Below are 18175 nucleotides of genomic sequence, written 5' to 3' on the forward strand. Positions count from 1 at the left end.
GTGTTATATTGTGTACATCCTCAGAATGTAGATTAAAGCCTTAATATAGCTTTAAAGATGCTCCAGTCAATATGTTTATGGTAACAACAGATCAAATGTAATGTCAAAGTGGCCGCTCACCTGAAGCAACAGGTCTCCCAACTCTTCACAGAGCATTTTGGTCTCTTTTAGCTCATTGTTTTGATTTTCTGACCGGCCACTTTACTGTTTTGGTTCTTGAAATCTTCATTAACTATGATTCCAGCCACAGCAGGCGGCTGTTTTCAGGTAAATAGTTCTGCTGTACATTAGCCGCACAGCACTAAACGTCAGCCTGACAAAGTTAGCAACAAGGCATGGTGAAACATTTATCAGCTGAAGAGCCCTGAATATTATGCTCAGAAGTTGGTGGAGATCAAAAAAGTAAAAAAAAAAAAAAAAGACAGTGATGAATGGACCTTGGAGTTTTATCAATGGCTCAAAACCAACTTGAAATTAAAGCCAATTTTGCTGCGTTTGCAGGAATGGACCATTGTGTAATAATATGTCAAATGTTGTGTTTAGTTTGAGTTGCTGTCCTCAACGGGCAAAAATATCCTTAATGAAGCTTTAAAGTAACAGAAAGAAACAATTAATTCTCCTACTGACATGTATTGTTTGTGAAGAATGATATATATATTATTTTTCCATTATTGCAACGGTTGACATGTTTCTTTGTTACAATGTGCAGTTTTAGTTAGTCCCATGTTAACTATTGCCATCATACCATCGCCTTCAGTTTGAATAAACATTTGCTAAAAGCTACAATGCCAAGTTCTTTCAGGACATTTTTTTTTTTTTTAAAGAAATTAAACTATGTTTTTACCTCCATTTAAAAAAATCTAAAAACTTTTGTAGAAATAAATTGACTTGGTTCTGTGTCTCACAGACGGAGCGGGGAAGTTGGAAAGAGATGGACGATTTGTTTTTAGTTGTTCGTGGCGCTTATTGACAGTTAGAAAAATAGTAAAATGCCAAATGTATTCATTACTTAGTATAGTTCATAATACAACCTCAAACCTAGTGTCAGTTTAAAATGAGAAAAAACCCTTAAATGTACTGACTTTTTCACATTTGGAAAGAAAAACACAATTAATTGGAAAAAAAAAATGCAGGTTGCTGAAGTGTGCTAGCGAGACGCTGCGGTGGGCATCGTCCTGAGCTCCTCCTGAAACTGGTTACAGTTGGGATCCCCTCTGACTTTGGGGGTTGCTGGTATCTGCACCCCCGTTAAGGGGTCAACGCACCAACACTCGCCCCGCTGGCCGTGCGTGGACATGTTGCACTGGAAAGAGAGAAGAAAAACACAAACGAGACGAGTTGGAAAACATTGGAAAAAAACAAAACAAAACAAAAAAGAAACACAGGAGGAGGGTGTCGGTGGGGGGAGGAGGGGAGGGGAGGGGAGGGGGGTTGAGGATGCACAGTGGGAAGCAGGGGATGCGTTAATGAAGCATAGCGTACGGTGGCTTGAGATGGTGTGTTTGTATGTTCTGGTGACAGGGGGGGGCGATTGGTTGAAATCGAGGGCTATGGTTTTCGGGTGGGACTAAACTCACCCAATAACAGCCCGTCCTCAGGTCATGCCCCCTACACACAACCCACAACCCCTCCACAGCAACACATGTCATCACAAACGCACGCACGCACGCACGCACGCACACACACACACACACACACACACACACACACACACACACACACACACACACACACACACAGAGGCATGCCAGTAGACCCCCCCCCCCCCGCGGAGCCCCCCTGTCCTCAGAAATGAGGTCGTAATTGAAGTGGACACAGTTTACGCCGCGCACGCGGGGCGGCTGAGTAGGGGACGGCGAAAAGAATGAAGAGCTGGGGGGGAAAGAAAAGACTTTCCATTTTCTTCCTTCGATGAGAAAGAACAAAAAAAGTGACAGTTACAGTAATTACCGCGCGACAAGGAGGGACAACTCCAAAAGGGAGCCGAGTGTTGAGGAGGTACAGTGTTCCTCCCTGGGAACCGAGGACTCTGGTCCGAAACAATGCTGTTGTTTGTGACCAGTGATGAAAATTGGCTGAGTGGTTGAGAGCCCTGCTTTAGGAAACTGTGGCGCCTATTCAAATCTTCTTTTCTGCTCTACTATCCTTGTAAGAAAACACTGGATATGTGACCTTGTTTGTCCTCCTCTGTCTGATTTCTATGGATGAGCAGGATTCGAATTCCCCCCAGTCGGAAGCGCAGTTCGTTCCTCGGCTTAACAAAAGTCTTCCCATGAAGTACGCCAAACAGTTTTATTGCCTTGTAACCTTCAGCTCAGAAGCTTGTTGCCTCATTCACGATGACAACATCTCCCCACGCATTTGTGTGTGTGTGTGTGTGTGTGTGTGTGTGTGTGTGTGTGTGTGTGTGTGTGTGTGTGTGTGTGTGTGTTTAAGAGCAGAGCGCTGAGGAAGAGGAGGAGGGTGTGTGTGAGTTTATAAAAACAGGGGGGAGTGTGTGGAGAGTGGTGGCAGGTGGCAGGAGTAAAGGGGAGGTTATATTTTTTTATGCCAGGGTGATTTTGCCAGGCTGGTACAAGAGAATTGTGTGTGTGTGTGTGTGTGTGTGTGTGTGTGTGTGTGTGTGTGTGTGTGTGTGTGTGTGTGTGAGTCAGACTATGAAAGAAAAGCGGGGGGGGGGGGAAATCCAGGGAAGAACTACACAAAATAATATGTTTGTCTCCGGAGAAAAGTCGAGAAATGAAAAGGGGGGAAAAGGTGAGCAGCAAAGCAGGAGAAATTAAAGATGGAGCTGCACCGACCTTAAATGCGTTACACATGTCGGCACAATAATCTCCATTGATACCGATCGCCACAGAAGCCTTTTTTTTTTTTTTTTTTTTTTTCCATCATCAAAGTCAGCGGTCACTTCTGTACAACAACTACCAGCAGAGTTTAAAAACCTGATGACATCTGCAACCACTTGAGTCTCTCTGTGCTCTCCGTGTTACCGTTCACCATGAAACAGCGAGTGATTCCCACAGAGCAGAAAAGCTGCCGCTGCCCCGCTCTCTCGCGGCTGAACCCTTCAACCACGCCACGACCGAGGACAAAACCTCGGATGAGTGATGTCACAGCAGGTGTTTTTGCCTTTTTTTTTTTTTTTTCGACGGCGGATGGAAAACACCTGCTGTGACACGGCCGATCGGGGCGCGGCCCGGTATTGTGACAATTCGTGAAAGTTTCCACCCGCGGGGATCGGGGCGCTCTCTGCCCTGTGATTCAGTGCTCGCTTTATTTTTTACAGACATGACAAATGAGTTTACAGTGGACGTGATAGGAATTATCCATCATCCCAAAACTGGAATTTGAAGAAATGAGTGTTACGAGGAAAGATATATTTCCAGTGGCACAAAATGCAGTCGGAGGTGCCAGACTCAAGTCAAACAACACTCTTTTACTGAAACACTGTTTATAGATCTTTGGATGTGCGTCATTTTATAAACATTTTCCTAAAATTGTGCCTGACAAACTGTGTTCGGGTATCTCTTTGGAAAATATAGTTTTATATTTATGACCACGGGCATACAAAAGTTGTTCCGTTTCTTAAATTGGCCCTGGACATCAGTGTTGTTTGTTGTTGTTGTTTTTTTCCCCCTTTATATTTTCAGGACTTTACCAGCAGTAATTTTGATTTGATTTTTCAGTTAAACGATTTATTGCAAATCTAAGACTGAAATAACCGCCTGGCTCTGCCCGACTACTGCTCACAGCTTCAGTATCAGCTGTAAGGTCAGGTAAACGTATTTATATAGCAGCTTATAGTACAATAATACAAATACAATTATCTGCGATTACAGTCTGGAAACCCTGTTTGCATTCAGGTTTGCTCAGCCACTCTCAAAGGTGGAACAATCAGCGACCGGTGGGCGTGGCTAAGTTCGATGACATTGAAGTAGTTCCAACAGTGACTTTACGATATATAACGGTTAAATGCTGATTGGTTAATGGCTGCTCCAATAGTTTCAAAATCAACCTGAGGTCGACGCCCATTAGGATGCAACGGAAGCGATCACAGATGGAGCGCGGCCACACCCATATATTCATGCAGTGGATGTAGGTCTGGAAACACCAGGCTACTGAAGTATGGCAACACACTTTTAAAAAAATAATTTACATATATTGGCTGCACTGTATGACCCACTTTTTGTATACTCCTAACCCACAAAAAAACTAACCACACACTGGATTGTTGCTACTGAACCTTATTGAACTGAATGTTTTGACCCCTGACATTACCATTCAATGAAATAAAAGGCCCTTGCTCTGTTCAGACCATGTACTACCATGTACCAAACCAAATTTTACAAGTACCACCTCACTGAAGAGACGTTAAAAAAGAAAAAAAAAAAAGAAATTCACTGATTTAACAATGCCGTAGCCTAAAAAAAAACAAATAACTTTGTAACTGACAAACCTCCTCATAGCAAACCTTATTAGTTTGTACTTGTTGACATCTACTTGCATCCACAGATACAGTGTGCCAACAGGAGCTAATGTTTCAACTGCATGAAAATGTAAATGTATCTTTTAGAAAAGGGGTTCACCAACTTTTGACAACATCTACCACGACGTACCAAAACAAAAATGACCACTTCAGTATAAATACCAACAATCTTTTTCAAACATCAAATCCATTGATTTAACCATGCAGCAGCCTCAAATACTAAATAACATTATGAGGCTACGGTTTCAAAATCAAAGAATACACCACCTGGAGGCTCAACTACCGACTTCGTGTCCTCTGCAGCACTGAACTGTTCGTCTGATCTGTCAGGTCTGGCTTTGCAATTAGCCTCCGAGCGTTTTTTGTTGTTGTTGTTGTTGTTGACCTTTTAACCATTTCAAAATATCATTCCATCCGACTCCGACTGCGTCAAGCGAATGTTGCTTTATGTTATGTCAGACGAGACGTCACAATTCGTGGCAAAGCAAAGGCTAATTTTATTTTTGAAATATTTAAACATTTACATCGTTCAAATCAGATGTGTATATATAAGAACTTGTCGTCTACAAAAAAGTGAATTGACTTTTCTTTCTTTTCTTTTTTTTCTTTTTCCAACTTGGGTAGGAGTGCCATTGTTAGGCCTTTCTGCAGCGCTCCTGCGCGACACACCGGGTGGAGCCTCGTGTTCCGCCTGGTGGTGCAAGAGGGAATCACTACTCTTCAAGACAGGGCCTCTATCAGGAGATTTTTTTTTTGGACCCCTGAAGTTTGCGGGGTCCCGGGGAAGCTGCCCACCGTTCCCACAGGTCTGAAGGCAGGGTGTATACTGCATATATGTAGCGGTAGAAATTTGGTAACAACATTCAGACAACGCAAATGTTGTCACTGCTCACGGTAAACATGGACGTAAACACGTTTTTCCCGAGGCCTTGTTGGGCAGATCGTTCTGTAACCGGGATTTTTTTGATTTTTTTTTCTTGCCTTTATGACTACCCTCTAGTCACTGGAGTATTATGCTCTGGACGATAACCAAAACTTACATGAATTTACCCACCATCGGTGTGTCACGGATGAGGCACCCTGTGAAACGTCCTCGCCACAACGTTCTCACCCAGATAGTGTCAGACAGTGTGACGTGAGAGCAGCGCTCGGGCCGTGGCTCACCTGTTTGAGGTTGTAGAGTCCATGTCTGTCACAGTTTGGAAATTTGAGCACGTACAGGTTCTCCAGCGGGCCCCTGTTATCCTCAGAGGTCATTTTGGAGATCTCCTCTAAAACCTTGTCCAGCTCCTGCTGACAGGGGCTCTGAAAGGATGAATACGGAAAATATGAATACAACAACACTGACAATTATCAAAAGCACAGATACATACAGAACAAAAAAACAAAAAAAATACTTGAAGAGACAAAAAAAAAATATATATATATATTTGGAGTTTGGTTAAGTTTGACTTAAGCTGGAGGCCGAGGAACGTGTTCAGTCCAAGAAAAGGAATGGAGAAATAAAATACTTCTGTGTGTCTTGTAAAAATGTCACAAATATACCCATTTATAGCTCGCATTTTTTTTTATGAGGTGCAGTTAGGCAAGCAGCGAGTTCAGCCAATATTATTGATGCGAGTCTGGTGGAGTGGAATACGAGCGGCTAGACTGCTTAACTCAGCTGGTGGTCATGGCCACACGCGCGCGCACACACACACACACACACACACACACACACACACACACACACACACACACACACACAATTGCGCAGACACATGTTCACGCGTAAATACCGTGCACGCTGTCCCCGTACACAATACACACCGTGTATTCAAGCGTGCGCTGTAAACGCACACGCACAGTAGAGAGTGTGTCAGTCTGCCAGTGGGATCAAAGGAGTCCGGTCTTATGATTAGTTGGCTGAGGATGAGAGAGAGCGGCAGTAGGAGGCACAGTCTGCCCCGAACCTTATCAGACATCTGAACATATGGATGAAAAGTTCTCTCTCTCTCTCTCTCTCTCTTTCTCAGAGTCTTTAACTCCTTCTCTCTCGCATAATAAAGACAAACGTAAGGCCGTACGTCGGTACGCGCCACCACCGGTTTCAGTCCCGCCTCCGAAGGATCGTTTCAAGAGAACGTTTACTCGCTCGCGTGCCATACGTACGTTTAAAGAGGGCCGCGAGCGCAACTTGCAGAGGCCGACGCCACCTCGCAGGGTTAAAACAAACTTCCACGCGATTTACACAGCTTCCCATCAAAACGTTTGTTGTCACTTGCTTGTCTCGGTTTTCTTCCCTGCGGCCGGTTTATCACATCATTTGTGCAGATTTATGAGCAGCTCAGTCATGCTGCAAATCTACAAAATCCCCAAAAACCTTTTACTGGATTTGGATCTGGTCAAAGGGAGGAGGCCGCTGAACTTATCGCCAGGTTCATGAAACCGGACTGCTTTTGCTTTGTGACGTTGGTGCATTATGATGTTGGAAGTAAGCCAATAGAAGATGGTCATAAAGTGAATTGATTGTTACTGAGGGGCAAAAAAAAAGTGTGCTGAGAAAACATTACACCACCACCAGCCTGGACTGTGGATCCTCCACTGCTTGTCGGGGAGGGGGGGGGGGGGGGGGTTCAGCTCGGCGTCGGACCGTTAGCCTGATACCATAAGCGTCGTCGGTTCCACGTTTAGTACGTACAGGTTGTGTGCGTTTAAAGAATGCCGACATCCTGGTCTGGTTTTCAGAAGTTTAAGGTTGAGGTTCGTCCATTCATAAGCTTAACTTCAAGGTTTTACTGTACTTTTTTTTTTTTTTTTACAATCACGTAACGAGTTTAGTATTCATCAACTCCAGTAACTTTCACCCGAGTCCACCTTCTGTTTTGCTGCGCTGCATGTCCGCCGCAGAGCAGAGCGAAAGGGCAAACCGGCGCGTCTTTCAGTGACAGGAAAAAAAAACCGCATGAGCGACTTTCACGCCGAGCTGGAATGAAACTGGTGCACGGGAATTAAGTAAATAAATAGTAGTTACTGTACGCAACTGCAGTTCTGTGAGTACGTTCATATTCTGTATCTGTCGGGGGCGGGCGGGAGGGGGTGGGGGGTTGTCGGTCGGTCAGCTACAAGGTGCCGAAACCTGCCGTGACCCCCAGCTCTGACCGTAAAGCCTGCCTTTTGTTATGACCTCACACGACCACCCACAACGAAGTGCATCCGCGCTTGACACCGGCCGCCTGAAGTCCCTCCCCCTGCCCAGCTGCACCACTCCTTTTACTGCTTTCTCTCTTTTGTTGTTTCTAATGAACCTGACAATTGTGTTGCACCGCCCCACTTATTACTCTGTTTTTATTTCACTTTGTTTGGCCCAAAGTGAGGGAGAAAAATGAGCAAAACAAGTTGCCTTACTGTGACATATAAGGGCCTCCACATGCGCAGCCTCCCGGGGCCCCACGCTCATTTGCATAAACAACAGAATATGTATGCTAAAGAATAGAGGGAGCGGGAGAGAGGTGGGAGGAGGAAGGGGGGAGGAGGGGTTGTAGTCTATAGATTGCATTAAACTGCCAGAGCGCATTCCTCCGTGGGGGTCAAAACAAAATCAATTTTCGTTATAAAGATGGTCATTATGAGCAGTTGTTTAAGCAACTCTTGTCGGCACGCAGCTGACGTGCTTCTACAACTTTGTGCAGTAAATTGAAAATGAATCAACCAATACGCAGGAGTTGTACTAAAAATATTGTTGAAGTCGAAAGACATCGTCGTATTAGTCTATCGACAGCAAAAAGAGTTTCAAACTCAAGGCCTGCATTTGCTAAGGTTGATATACAGCGAATGAGTTGATGACCACAGCATTTCAGAATCTGACTTCAATGTCACCACATTACTTGACAACAGATTCATTGCATTTTGTTTTGTGATTTTAGTTTTTACAGCGCTGAAGGCAAGGCAAGGCAAGTTTGTATAGCACATTTCAACAACAAGGCAATTCAAAGTGCTTCACATGAAACCGTTTAAAAGCATCAAAACATCAGGCAAAGGAAAAGCACATTTAAAAACAATTAAGAACATTGATCGAAACATTAAAAACAGTCATTAAAACACGAAACGAGCTAAAAAAAAAAATAGAATAAAAGTTGCAGTGCAGTTTAAGAAATAAAATACAGTAATAAAATGCAGAAATGCAGGAAATTGATCAACATCCTTGAGTCTGGAGCCAAGAGTTCTATGAAAGCACGTACACGTGTTCTTGTATTAAACACGTTGTGTCCTCACCAGGGGAGCCATCAAGTTTCAGGGTAAAGTTCAGGTAGGAGTTTGGGGTTGGGAATGCAGAATGAATAGACACTGTATGAGAGTACTTAAAAAGTAAGTGTGTGTGTGTGTGTGTGTGTGTGTGTGTGTGTGTGTGTGTGTGTGTGTGTGTGTGTGTGTGTGTGTGTGTGTGTGTGTGTGTATTGGCATAGAGAGTCCAAGATCCACCCTACTTTCAGGCTACTATTTCTTTTGTTAGTCTGATATCGAAATAGTATCGATATATTGCACTGACAACATATTATTAGCTGTCAGGATCTTTTTAGGGTGACGATGGAATATCTCTCCTGGTGCTACAGATTACAACCAGCCGGTTTTCTCTACAATTACATTTATGAACATGTTACGTCAACCAGTTTTTGGCATTACGTTAACATGTGATTAAGTTGACATGAATCGTATCGAGGGCTTTGAACACCCGAATGCTCACATTCACAGGTCTCTCAGCAGTGGGACTCATTGCTCTGTTTTTCGTAAGCTAAGGTGTGACTCTTGCAGGTGCTCCCTCGATTTATTTGACACGCCAAAGAAATGTACGCACAATCTACAATTTATTTAAGTGGGAACACACGGTGTAACCTTGTTTTCATGATACTCTGCAGGCAGGTGATTAAAAGTTTTATCAGTCTCATATTTTCACTGATTATACTTTGTAAGATTTCCTGGAAATGCAGAAATGCAGGAAATTGATCAACATCCTTGAGTCTGGAGCCAAGAGTTCTATGAAAGCACGTACACGTGTGTTCTTGGATTAAACACGTTGTGTCCTCACCAGGGGAGCCATCAAGTTTCAGGGTAAAGTTCAGGTAGGAGTTTGGGGTTGGGCATGCAGAATGAATAGATACTGTATGAGAGTACTTAAAAAGTGTGTGTGTGTGTGTGTGTGTGTTTGTGTGTGTGTGTGTGTGTGTGTGTGTGTACATTGTGTGCGTGTGTTTGTTCGAGTGACCGAGTGCCCAGAGGAGGGCACCACTGTATCAGACGTTCCTGCTCACATGGCACACTATTGACCTCGTGTCATTGATGGCCTTCGATGTGCCAACACAGATGATATAACGTGTGATGCTGAGGAAAAAGTAAAAAAAAAAAAAAAAAAGTAAAAGTACTCTGTGGAGATTTTGTCAAGTTAAAATAGTTCATTTTTTATCTCCTATTGTGTCGCTTTAGAAAAAAAAAAAAAAAAAAAGCAGCAGGGGGAGGTTGGAGCACAAACAAAGTTGCAACACTTTGGCATGTATGATTTATAATAACTTGTGGATCCAACTGTCTCAAAACACGGAGCTAATATATGGTACCACTGGTGCAAAGTTGTGAAAGTTGTTTGGAAATGAATCTTGAATTGTTAAACGGGTATGGGTGAGATGTTTAGTCCTGACCTGAGGCTCTTTCTGGGTTCGAGGGTCCTCCACCTGATTCTGCTTCATCTTGGTTTTGCGCTGATTCTGGTGTTGTTGCCTGGCCATCTCCTGCCAGAACCGAGCGTCGTTGGCAGGTCTCTTGGTGAGTGGACTTTGAGTCCCTTGCACCTCTGCAAGCAAATAAACACACAAACCAACTTAGACGTGCAGTTAATGCGTTACATGTGTCGAGAAAATATTCGTCCAAATGCAGCTCACTGGACCTGTCTGGTTTTGATTGCAGTGTAACATCCAATACTTGGTAGCTTCGTAGAAATCCCTCCTCTGAGTCACTTCTTTGAACATGAAAGTGCTTTTCTCTTGTTTTTAGATATGGAGTAAATAGACAGATGGCACACCAAACTGCCTCACTGCTTGCTATGAAAAAAAAAAATTGTTTTTAAAAACGTACACTCACGTTGATCTACATCTTTAATCACCATTTTTCTAATGACAGGCCCTTTTACAAGTCGTCTTAATCCTGGAATTAGAAGACAAAGTCGTTTTGTGTCCTCCGGGCATCCTGTGTCCCTCATACCTCATGTTACTAATTCTATGCTGGACAGTCAGGCGTTGCAATGGCTGTAATTACAATGGCGACAGTGTGGACAGACTGCGCTAAGATCTTTTTTTGTGAAATGGTGAAGTGCTGCGTCCAGCCCGTTTAGGTTTGTAACACAGAGCTTACGACGGCGCGCCCCATGATCTGTGGGCTCACGGTGAGAGTGTTTCCTGCTGCCATTTAAACCAAAGTATGTTCATCATTCGGTGGAGACAGGAGAGACCAAAAAAAACAAAACACAAACAGCAAGCAAACAGCGTAATTCAGTCCAGACACAAAGGCTGATGGCAAATTAAGCCTGAAACTGAGACATACGCTGCGGCACTGAGGACTGGAATGGTAAAACAAAAGTACGTGGAAGAGTGAAAACCCTCGCAGACATTTATCAGGATAGGAGTCATCACGGTCATGACACATTTCACTCGAGACAAACGCAGCCAATTACAGAGCTGAACCCGACTGCCAGTCATCGGAGGTGAGTCCAGACTCGTGAGGATGCACATCTGATAAAGGCTTTTTGTGCTGACTAAGGTTTTTTTTTGGACTATATAACCTCCCTGCCAGAGGCTCATTGGGTGTGCAGTATGAGTGTGTGTTTGTGTGCGTCTGTAATTAGTGCCGAGGCAGAACTCCTGAGGTTGTAAATCACCCCTCCCCCTCCTCCCCCCACCCCTCGCCATCACAAATCCCGACACATGCCATGGCGGACTGAATGTTTCCGTGGCTGCTCATGTGTGTCTGTGCACGCATGTACCGGTGCAAACTCCGCCAGGTGTGAAGAGTGCGTGACTGCGGCTTAAATAACGCATCAAACCTTCGTCTTACACGTCTCGTTGAGCCTTTTGTCTTTTTGTGTCAAGCTTGCTGATGTGTTGACAAAATTTGCTTCCTTCGAAATGTAGGTTTTAATTGTTTCCAAAAGAATTTTGGCCACAGGAGGTGGAAACTTTAGCACGGGCACAATCATATTAACTGATGAGGGTATTATTAGGAAGGCTTCCCCCCCACCCCCATTCGACCACAGCCAACCTCCCGAGAAAACTAACACCAGACTGAACAGAAGGAGAGTACGAAGGGTGAAAAAAGAACCAAGGAAAAATTCAAAACACGCAACATGACCTGCAAAGGTGAAGGAACAACGAGGTCTGGTTGCACCAAACACCACTTACTGAAAGAAAGTGGGTCGCATGGAAGATGAACCCACTTTGTAAAGAAAAACATGTATTAAAAAAAAAAAAGGATACCTGAAGATTGATAAAGTGCACTATGCTTCAGGGAGTTTATTGGTAAGATACATCAGCTCTATGGTCACAGAAGAATAATGAATAACACCACCCTCATTGTGAAAGATGGAGGAGGCTCAGTTGTGCTTTGGGGCTGATGTGCTGCATCTGGCACAGGGTGCCTTGAATCTGTGCAGGGCTCAATACAAATCAGATGAATATGAAGTCATTTACCAGTGAAATACAGTCCAGTGTAAGAGTCCTCTGTCATGCTTATCAGTCCCTCCGCGATTTCGCTGGATGTTTTTGTGACTGTTGCGATCCACAATGCTTGATTTTCCAGGGGAGTTTCTAAAAAATTGCAATGTAATTTGCGACGTTTTTAAGTCCGTTTTTTGGCGTAAAATTGCAGGATTTAAAAAAAAGTGTGAGTTCAGAAATAATTTTTTTTTTTTTTTAAGCACGACCCGATAAAGTAATAAATACGTAATCACTTCCTGTGATAATAATCATGCTGCACGTCACAGAAATATTTGAGTTCTAATCTTTTTTCACTCCTGTTTTTTCCGCTTGTTCCGGTTTCCTCCGGTGCAGTTTGTTTTGGTGAGGAGATGAGGAGGAGCATTTTTGTGTTAATAAAGCGAATTTTGATTGAAAAGACTTTTCATAAAATCAAAAGCAAGGTGTCTGTTAATTTAAATATGAAACAGAGAATAGTCAATGCCAATTACTTTTGTCAATTTCTTTTTGTGTAATTTTGGCTTGTTCTGTATTTTATTTGGTTTGGTAATTCATGGCAATCCATCCATTATTTAATGCGATAGACTATTTCTTTCTGAAGAAACGGTGGACAGACTGACTGGCCAACATTATTATTCCTTCGGCTCCAATTCAAATTGAGTGAAGAGGATAAAAATGCTTGCCACACATGGGAAGTCTTTCCAATCCGACAAAGTACTTTCAACTTCATCAGATTGGGAAGAGTGGCCACAAACAAGACCTTAAGTTTCAAGAAGTCAAATGATATTCACTGCAGTGTGTCAGCGATGCCTAAACGTCAGGAGTTCCGACGTCCAGCTGAGCCGACAAGCCGAGAATCAGCGTCAAGGTCGTCAAACATCAAGACGGAGCTGGACATTTATAATTTACAATTGCGATCATAGATATACAAAACATTTTCAAACTGCTATTGTTTTCATTTCCTCTCATAAGAGTTGAATAGTGTTGCTATGTGTGTTTCCAAAGGCGACCCTGAGTGAAGTAGGAATGCTATATTGTGAGTTAAGTGAAGTGTAAAAACAGGTTGTTCAGCTTTTCTGGGGAGAACCTCTCTTCTATAGGCACTTATAGAAAGCAATGACAGCATTTTTCCAAGAGTAACAAAAAAAAAAAAAAAAAATTTGTTTAGCCGACAGCTGTCATCTCAATACTGTGTTGTTGATCCCGTCTCAGCACCATAGAAACTACCTGTCTCGAGCTGTTGGCAGTGTTGGCTTTGGGTATTGCCTTTAAGCAATGCTTTCACAGTACTCTCACAGCACAGAATGAGTAATGTATTTCCAGAGTTGCTTAGCATTAATGTATTTGCCCTGTTATCATATACAGTGGAGCCGTGTCTCAAATACTTGACTGGGCTTTGACGGCTAAGAAAGTGACCTCGCAGTGCTTCAAACTATTGTCTGCGTAAATGGTTCCTCTTGAGGCCCGACCACTTCAAACACTTTACAGCTGGCAAATGTACAAAAAGAAACAGAATAATGAAGATCCCCTTCAAACCTTTTACGGTTAGCTCGCTCTTTCAACTCCTGATGCTGCTCTGCTTCTATGTGGCCCTGTGTGTCATCTTAACCAATGAAGTTCCCTTTGTAGTTGTTAGAGGGAAACTTTTGGCGATTCGACAGCGTTTGTCAGACTTAAAAGGCAAAAAGGTCAGTGATTTTTGTTGTTGTTGAAAATATACTTTTTTTTATCCAATGTCCTAAGCGCTGATACGCAGTATATGAAGTGTAAACTGACCTCTATTATATTGTTGTACAGAGAACCATGTATATTTTATATACAGAACATCAGGTATTAATATCACTACTGCTGCAGCTGGTTCAAGCTGGGGCAAGTTTTCACAGTCTAATTTTGTCAGCTCATAATAACTTTTGGACGTAAAATCATGATCTATCAAGAAAACAGTAACTAAAAGTGTCAAATAATTGTCCATACTTTTCTCTGAACTGTTGTGATTGTTAGGTTGAAACCACATAACATGCCAACTTACCAAGACACCTCGACACAACTGGTGGAGACCAAAACAGAGCTAAATGCTTTGTGTGCCTGCAAGCAAACACTGGGGCAACATCAACTTTCATCTTAATTCAAAGTGAAGTATATTCTATTTTTACATGAAGATTTTTACCATGCATGAACTTGTATGCAGAAATTTATTTTTAGAGTAATGTTTGCTGCTGTAATGTTGCATAACTAAATCTACAAACAGTGGTTTATGTTTACTAAAGTGATCGTGTGTTTCATTTGAATCTTAGTAGAATACATGAGTAAATGTGCTTAACCTGTTGTCATGGTAAATTCTGATCCAGTATTCCTGCAATAATATTATGCAACATAGACAGTACTTTCAACATGACCTGTTTTAAGATCACAAGGAAGAGGGAGGACTATTTACACCTCAGGGGGAGTTTTCTCAGAATTGCAGGCACCCACATGCAATTCCCACCCAAAGGGATCTCTTATAGCCTCACCTTTTCACACGTACTGTGTACAGCACACATCTACATAGAATAATTAAAGACTTGAGAGTGTAAGTGAAGGAGAAAGAGCAAGTCTCAGCAGAGGATCACTTCCAAAGAAACAAGGGCAGTCTTAAACTACCAAAACAGACAGAGAACGCACAAGGAAAGGGCAAAAAAAAAAAAAGGACTGTACTTCACGGTGCACGGGTTTCCGAAAAGCCAACACAAAAAGAGGTTTGTAGGGATGGGACATGATCTTCGATTATTTGAATAGTCATTCAATTTTGTTTTTAAATCGATTAGTTTGTGCGACGATGATTTCCCGTTTTTACCTGCCGCCTGTTTGTAATGTATTACTCCCGTTAGAAGGTGGCGGTAATGCACCTAAAAGCTGTCTGCCAACCTCAATTAAACAACTTGAGGGGAAGAAGAACATGTTGCTACCAGGCTCTGAAAAATGTATTTTTAAATCAAATATTTCAGAGCGAATTCCGACTCCCTACATCATTGGTGGTCTGCAAGGTTTAAGACCATCACTAAAAGACTCAACCGACTCCGATGTTCAGTAGCAATGTTCTCGCTTGGCTGACCCATCGTTAAGGTTAGAAATAATGCTTCATTTACGGTTGAGGCGGAAGGAAAGAATGTGGTTAGTCAACAGAAATGTTAACGTTGCAGGTCTTCGATAGGACACGAGCATGAAAACTCCGGCATGAAAATTGAACTGTCTATACTGCCATCCAGCAGCCAGACCACAACATCCTAACATTCTGCAGTGCTACGCTACAAGCACTACCACCATCACTAATGAAAGTTGGCACCGGATTTGAATTATGTCAAATTTCAGACTCATATGCTATAAGAGAGAGACATATCTGGAAGAAGTGTAAAACTGATAATTAGAGTCCAGTATCTATCATTCAAACTGCTACAAGAGCAATTCTACTTTCCCCTTTCTTACAAACCATAGTATATAAACAGTAATATACAGACTTAAATCTTTTTTTTTTTTTGGCTTGTTTTTCAAGCGGTAGCTGGATATGATTTTGCACCAATTAAGTTAAGCACAATCCCGGATTGGCCTCCAAAGAAATTCTCATCCTCACAAACGCCGGAGCTGCTGGCAGCCGTGGGGTACACTGTGAGGATTGAGTTTCAGCTTTTTAAGTAAGTCAAATAGACGGTGTTGAACAAAGAGCGCGCATTGCCCAACAGAACTTCCCCGCACAGAAACAGTACATGCTGAAATGTTTGTGGCTAATGCAAATACTGTTTTATCATGACTCAACCATGACAAATGCTCTACACCTGCCATGGACTTCAGCATCTCCTGAGAGATGGTGAACTCACGTCTTTTGTCCGGAATTCAAAGGAAGGAAATGTTTGGTTTCATTTGGAGACTGAAGCCTGGACTCCTTTCCAGACTAAAACCGTTGACTGGGAGAACATTTCCAAGTTGATTCATGTTCCAAAAAAATTGTTCAAGTGGAAACACTTAAGATGATGTGCCATTTCTACTACAACCCGGTTTTCAGATTGGAGGAATTAAACCATATTTAAAAAACCAGGGCGGCTTTCTGTAACTTTGACAATGTTGACATTTGCACTGCAGCTCAAAGTGTGGAGGAGCACGGATGTCATTCTAAGATATCAGCAATATAAAAAACAAAAGTTGTGTCAAAATTGCAAGAGGATATGATGTGTGTCCCTAATAGATAAAGCTGGAGTTGATTACATGAACTCTGGACTGTTTATTCAGGCTGCCATGCTGTTTACCTCATTTCAGTGCGAATGTGGCCATTTGAACTCAGGATCACACCAAATAACCACAACAGAACACCTAAAAATGCAAGTCTGCGCACTTTTAAGCCAGCAACAGCAGCGTGGTTATTTAGAAGCGAGTGTAACTTCAACCAACTTCAGGAAACGACCCTGAAATGTGCATTTTTGAAGGAGACAGATGTTGACATCTGATAGCTGGCAGTTACTCAAGCTTGAAAAGTCAACCTTAACAGTGAACCGAGGGGCAAACCGCAGTCTCAAATGATGCTCATTTTCAGCTTCTCCTTTGTGTGCTAACTGGTCTGAACACCAAAGATGGTAAATCACAGCAGAGAGCCCAGACAAGCCGATCATGCTTAGCTAAAGTTACAGGGACTGGAGTTGGGTTTGTTTTTATTACCGTTTCCAATTGAAACCTTCAAGTCAAAAAAAAAAAAAAAAAAAAAAAAAAGAACTAAAGAAGATTATTACAGAAGAAAAATCACATCTGCTCTGTTTTTTCTTATCTAAAAATATTTCCGTGTTTAAGTATATATAAAAACTACCGGTTTGAGTGATTAGATTGCACCTGTTGCCATGGAGATCTTTCCCAACAACAAACTGAGCGCGTGTATCGTGCATCCTCCATATTTTCTGCATGTTAAAGTCCCACAGTTATATCTGCCTGTAAGTCTTTAATTTTTAAATGTGTATTAAACAATGGCCTACATCAAAATAAGATGTTCCCAATACGAGAGCTTTGAGAATATGTGGGTTAGAGACATGTTCTGGGTTCATTGGAGGGATACTGCTTGTTTGCGCTCACAGATGTGGATCTGCCACGGCCTGCCAAACGCATTGCATATGTCAACATTCATTTTCAGGAATCAATAGTGACCCTTTGTCCCTAATAACTGTAATGTGGGAGAGCAAAGCTTAACATTTCTGTGTCCCTGCAGGATTTCTGGGTTATTTATTTTGGGTAGTTACTGTGACCCAATACGTTTGATGTAGATGGTGGTTTTTCAGACATTAAAAGAGCCCTGCAGTGAAAATATAGTGTTGACTCAGTACAACTTCTCAGTGTAACTTTCTGGCTCCGTTTTATAACTTCATGCCCAGGTACGATGGCAGGTCAAAACTAGTTGGCAGGGTGATGTTGGCTCCACTTGTAAAAATTGATTAATATGTCCCCTGATGAATACTGGGAAGGTACGGAAGGTAGCTGGCAGAGGAAGTCTTTCAGTCCACAAAACCAGTTCATGTAGAACCTATACATACAGTTCTGTCCGTTTTAAGGTGTGTTATAGTTAATGTATGTGTATCGCAATCAATAAAATATCGCTACAAAATAACACGCAAGGGAAAAGGGCTTCGATCCTGTACGTATGTGCTATGTATCAGTAGCTTGCACTCCCAAACAGAGCTACAGAAAGTTGTGTAGATGTTTTGTGAGTGTCCCTTTGGTGTTCATCCTTTCCGTACAAGATTATTAAAACCAAGAAAAAGGCTTTGATTTCGGCCTTACAGAACCTGCTAGTCATTACCTCCTTTGAGTGGTAATTGGATTTATCTCTGTGCAACATCTCGGTTTATTGTCTGTGTGCAATTTTCTATCATGGCAAAAGATCCTTTGAAACACCACAATGGCGTACTTGCATTAGGATCCAAACTGCTAGAGGATTTTTGTCACTGGCACCATATGAGAAGAT

The 18175-nt window shown here is 42.4% G+C and overlaps 1 protein-coding gene across 1 annotated transcript in view; it reads right to left on the minus strand.

Moving 5' to 3' along the window:
* LOC138621066 (insulin-like growth factor-binding protein 2-B) overlaps nucleotides 1–18175 on the minus strand; it is a 19823-nt gene continuing 1648 nt past the window's right edge. The window contains exons 2-4 of the mRNA XM_069698829.1: nucleotides 10156–10307; nucleotides 5651–5791; nucleotides 1–1303 (exon numbers count right to left, since the gene is read on the minus strand). Coding sequence (XP_069554930.1) covers nucleotides 1148–1303; nucleotides 5651–5791; nucleotides 10156–10307 — 449 coding nt within the window. The 3' untranslated portion in view covers nucleotides 1–1147. The remainder of the gene's footprint in view (nucleotides 1304–5650; nucleotides 5792–10155; nucleotides 10308–18175) is intronic.

This window comes from Brachyistius frenatus, unplaced genomic scaffold (genome assembly GCF_029030835.1).
Source record: "Brachyistius frenatus isolate BFR_SWC_R1_liver_20210118 unplaced genomic scaffold, ASM2903083v1 Contig_28, whole genome shotgun sequence".
Taxonomy (NCBI): domain Eukaryota; kingdom Metazoa; phylum Chordata; class Actinopteri; family Embiotocidae; genus Brachyistius; species Brachyistius frenatus.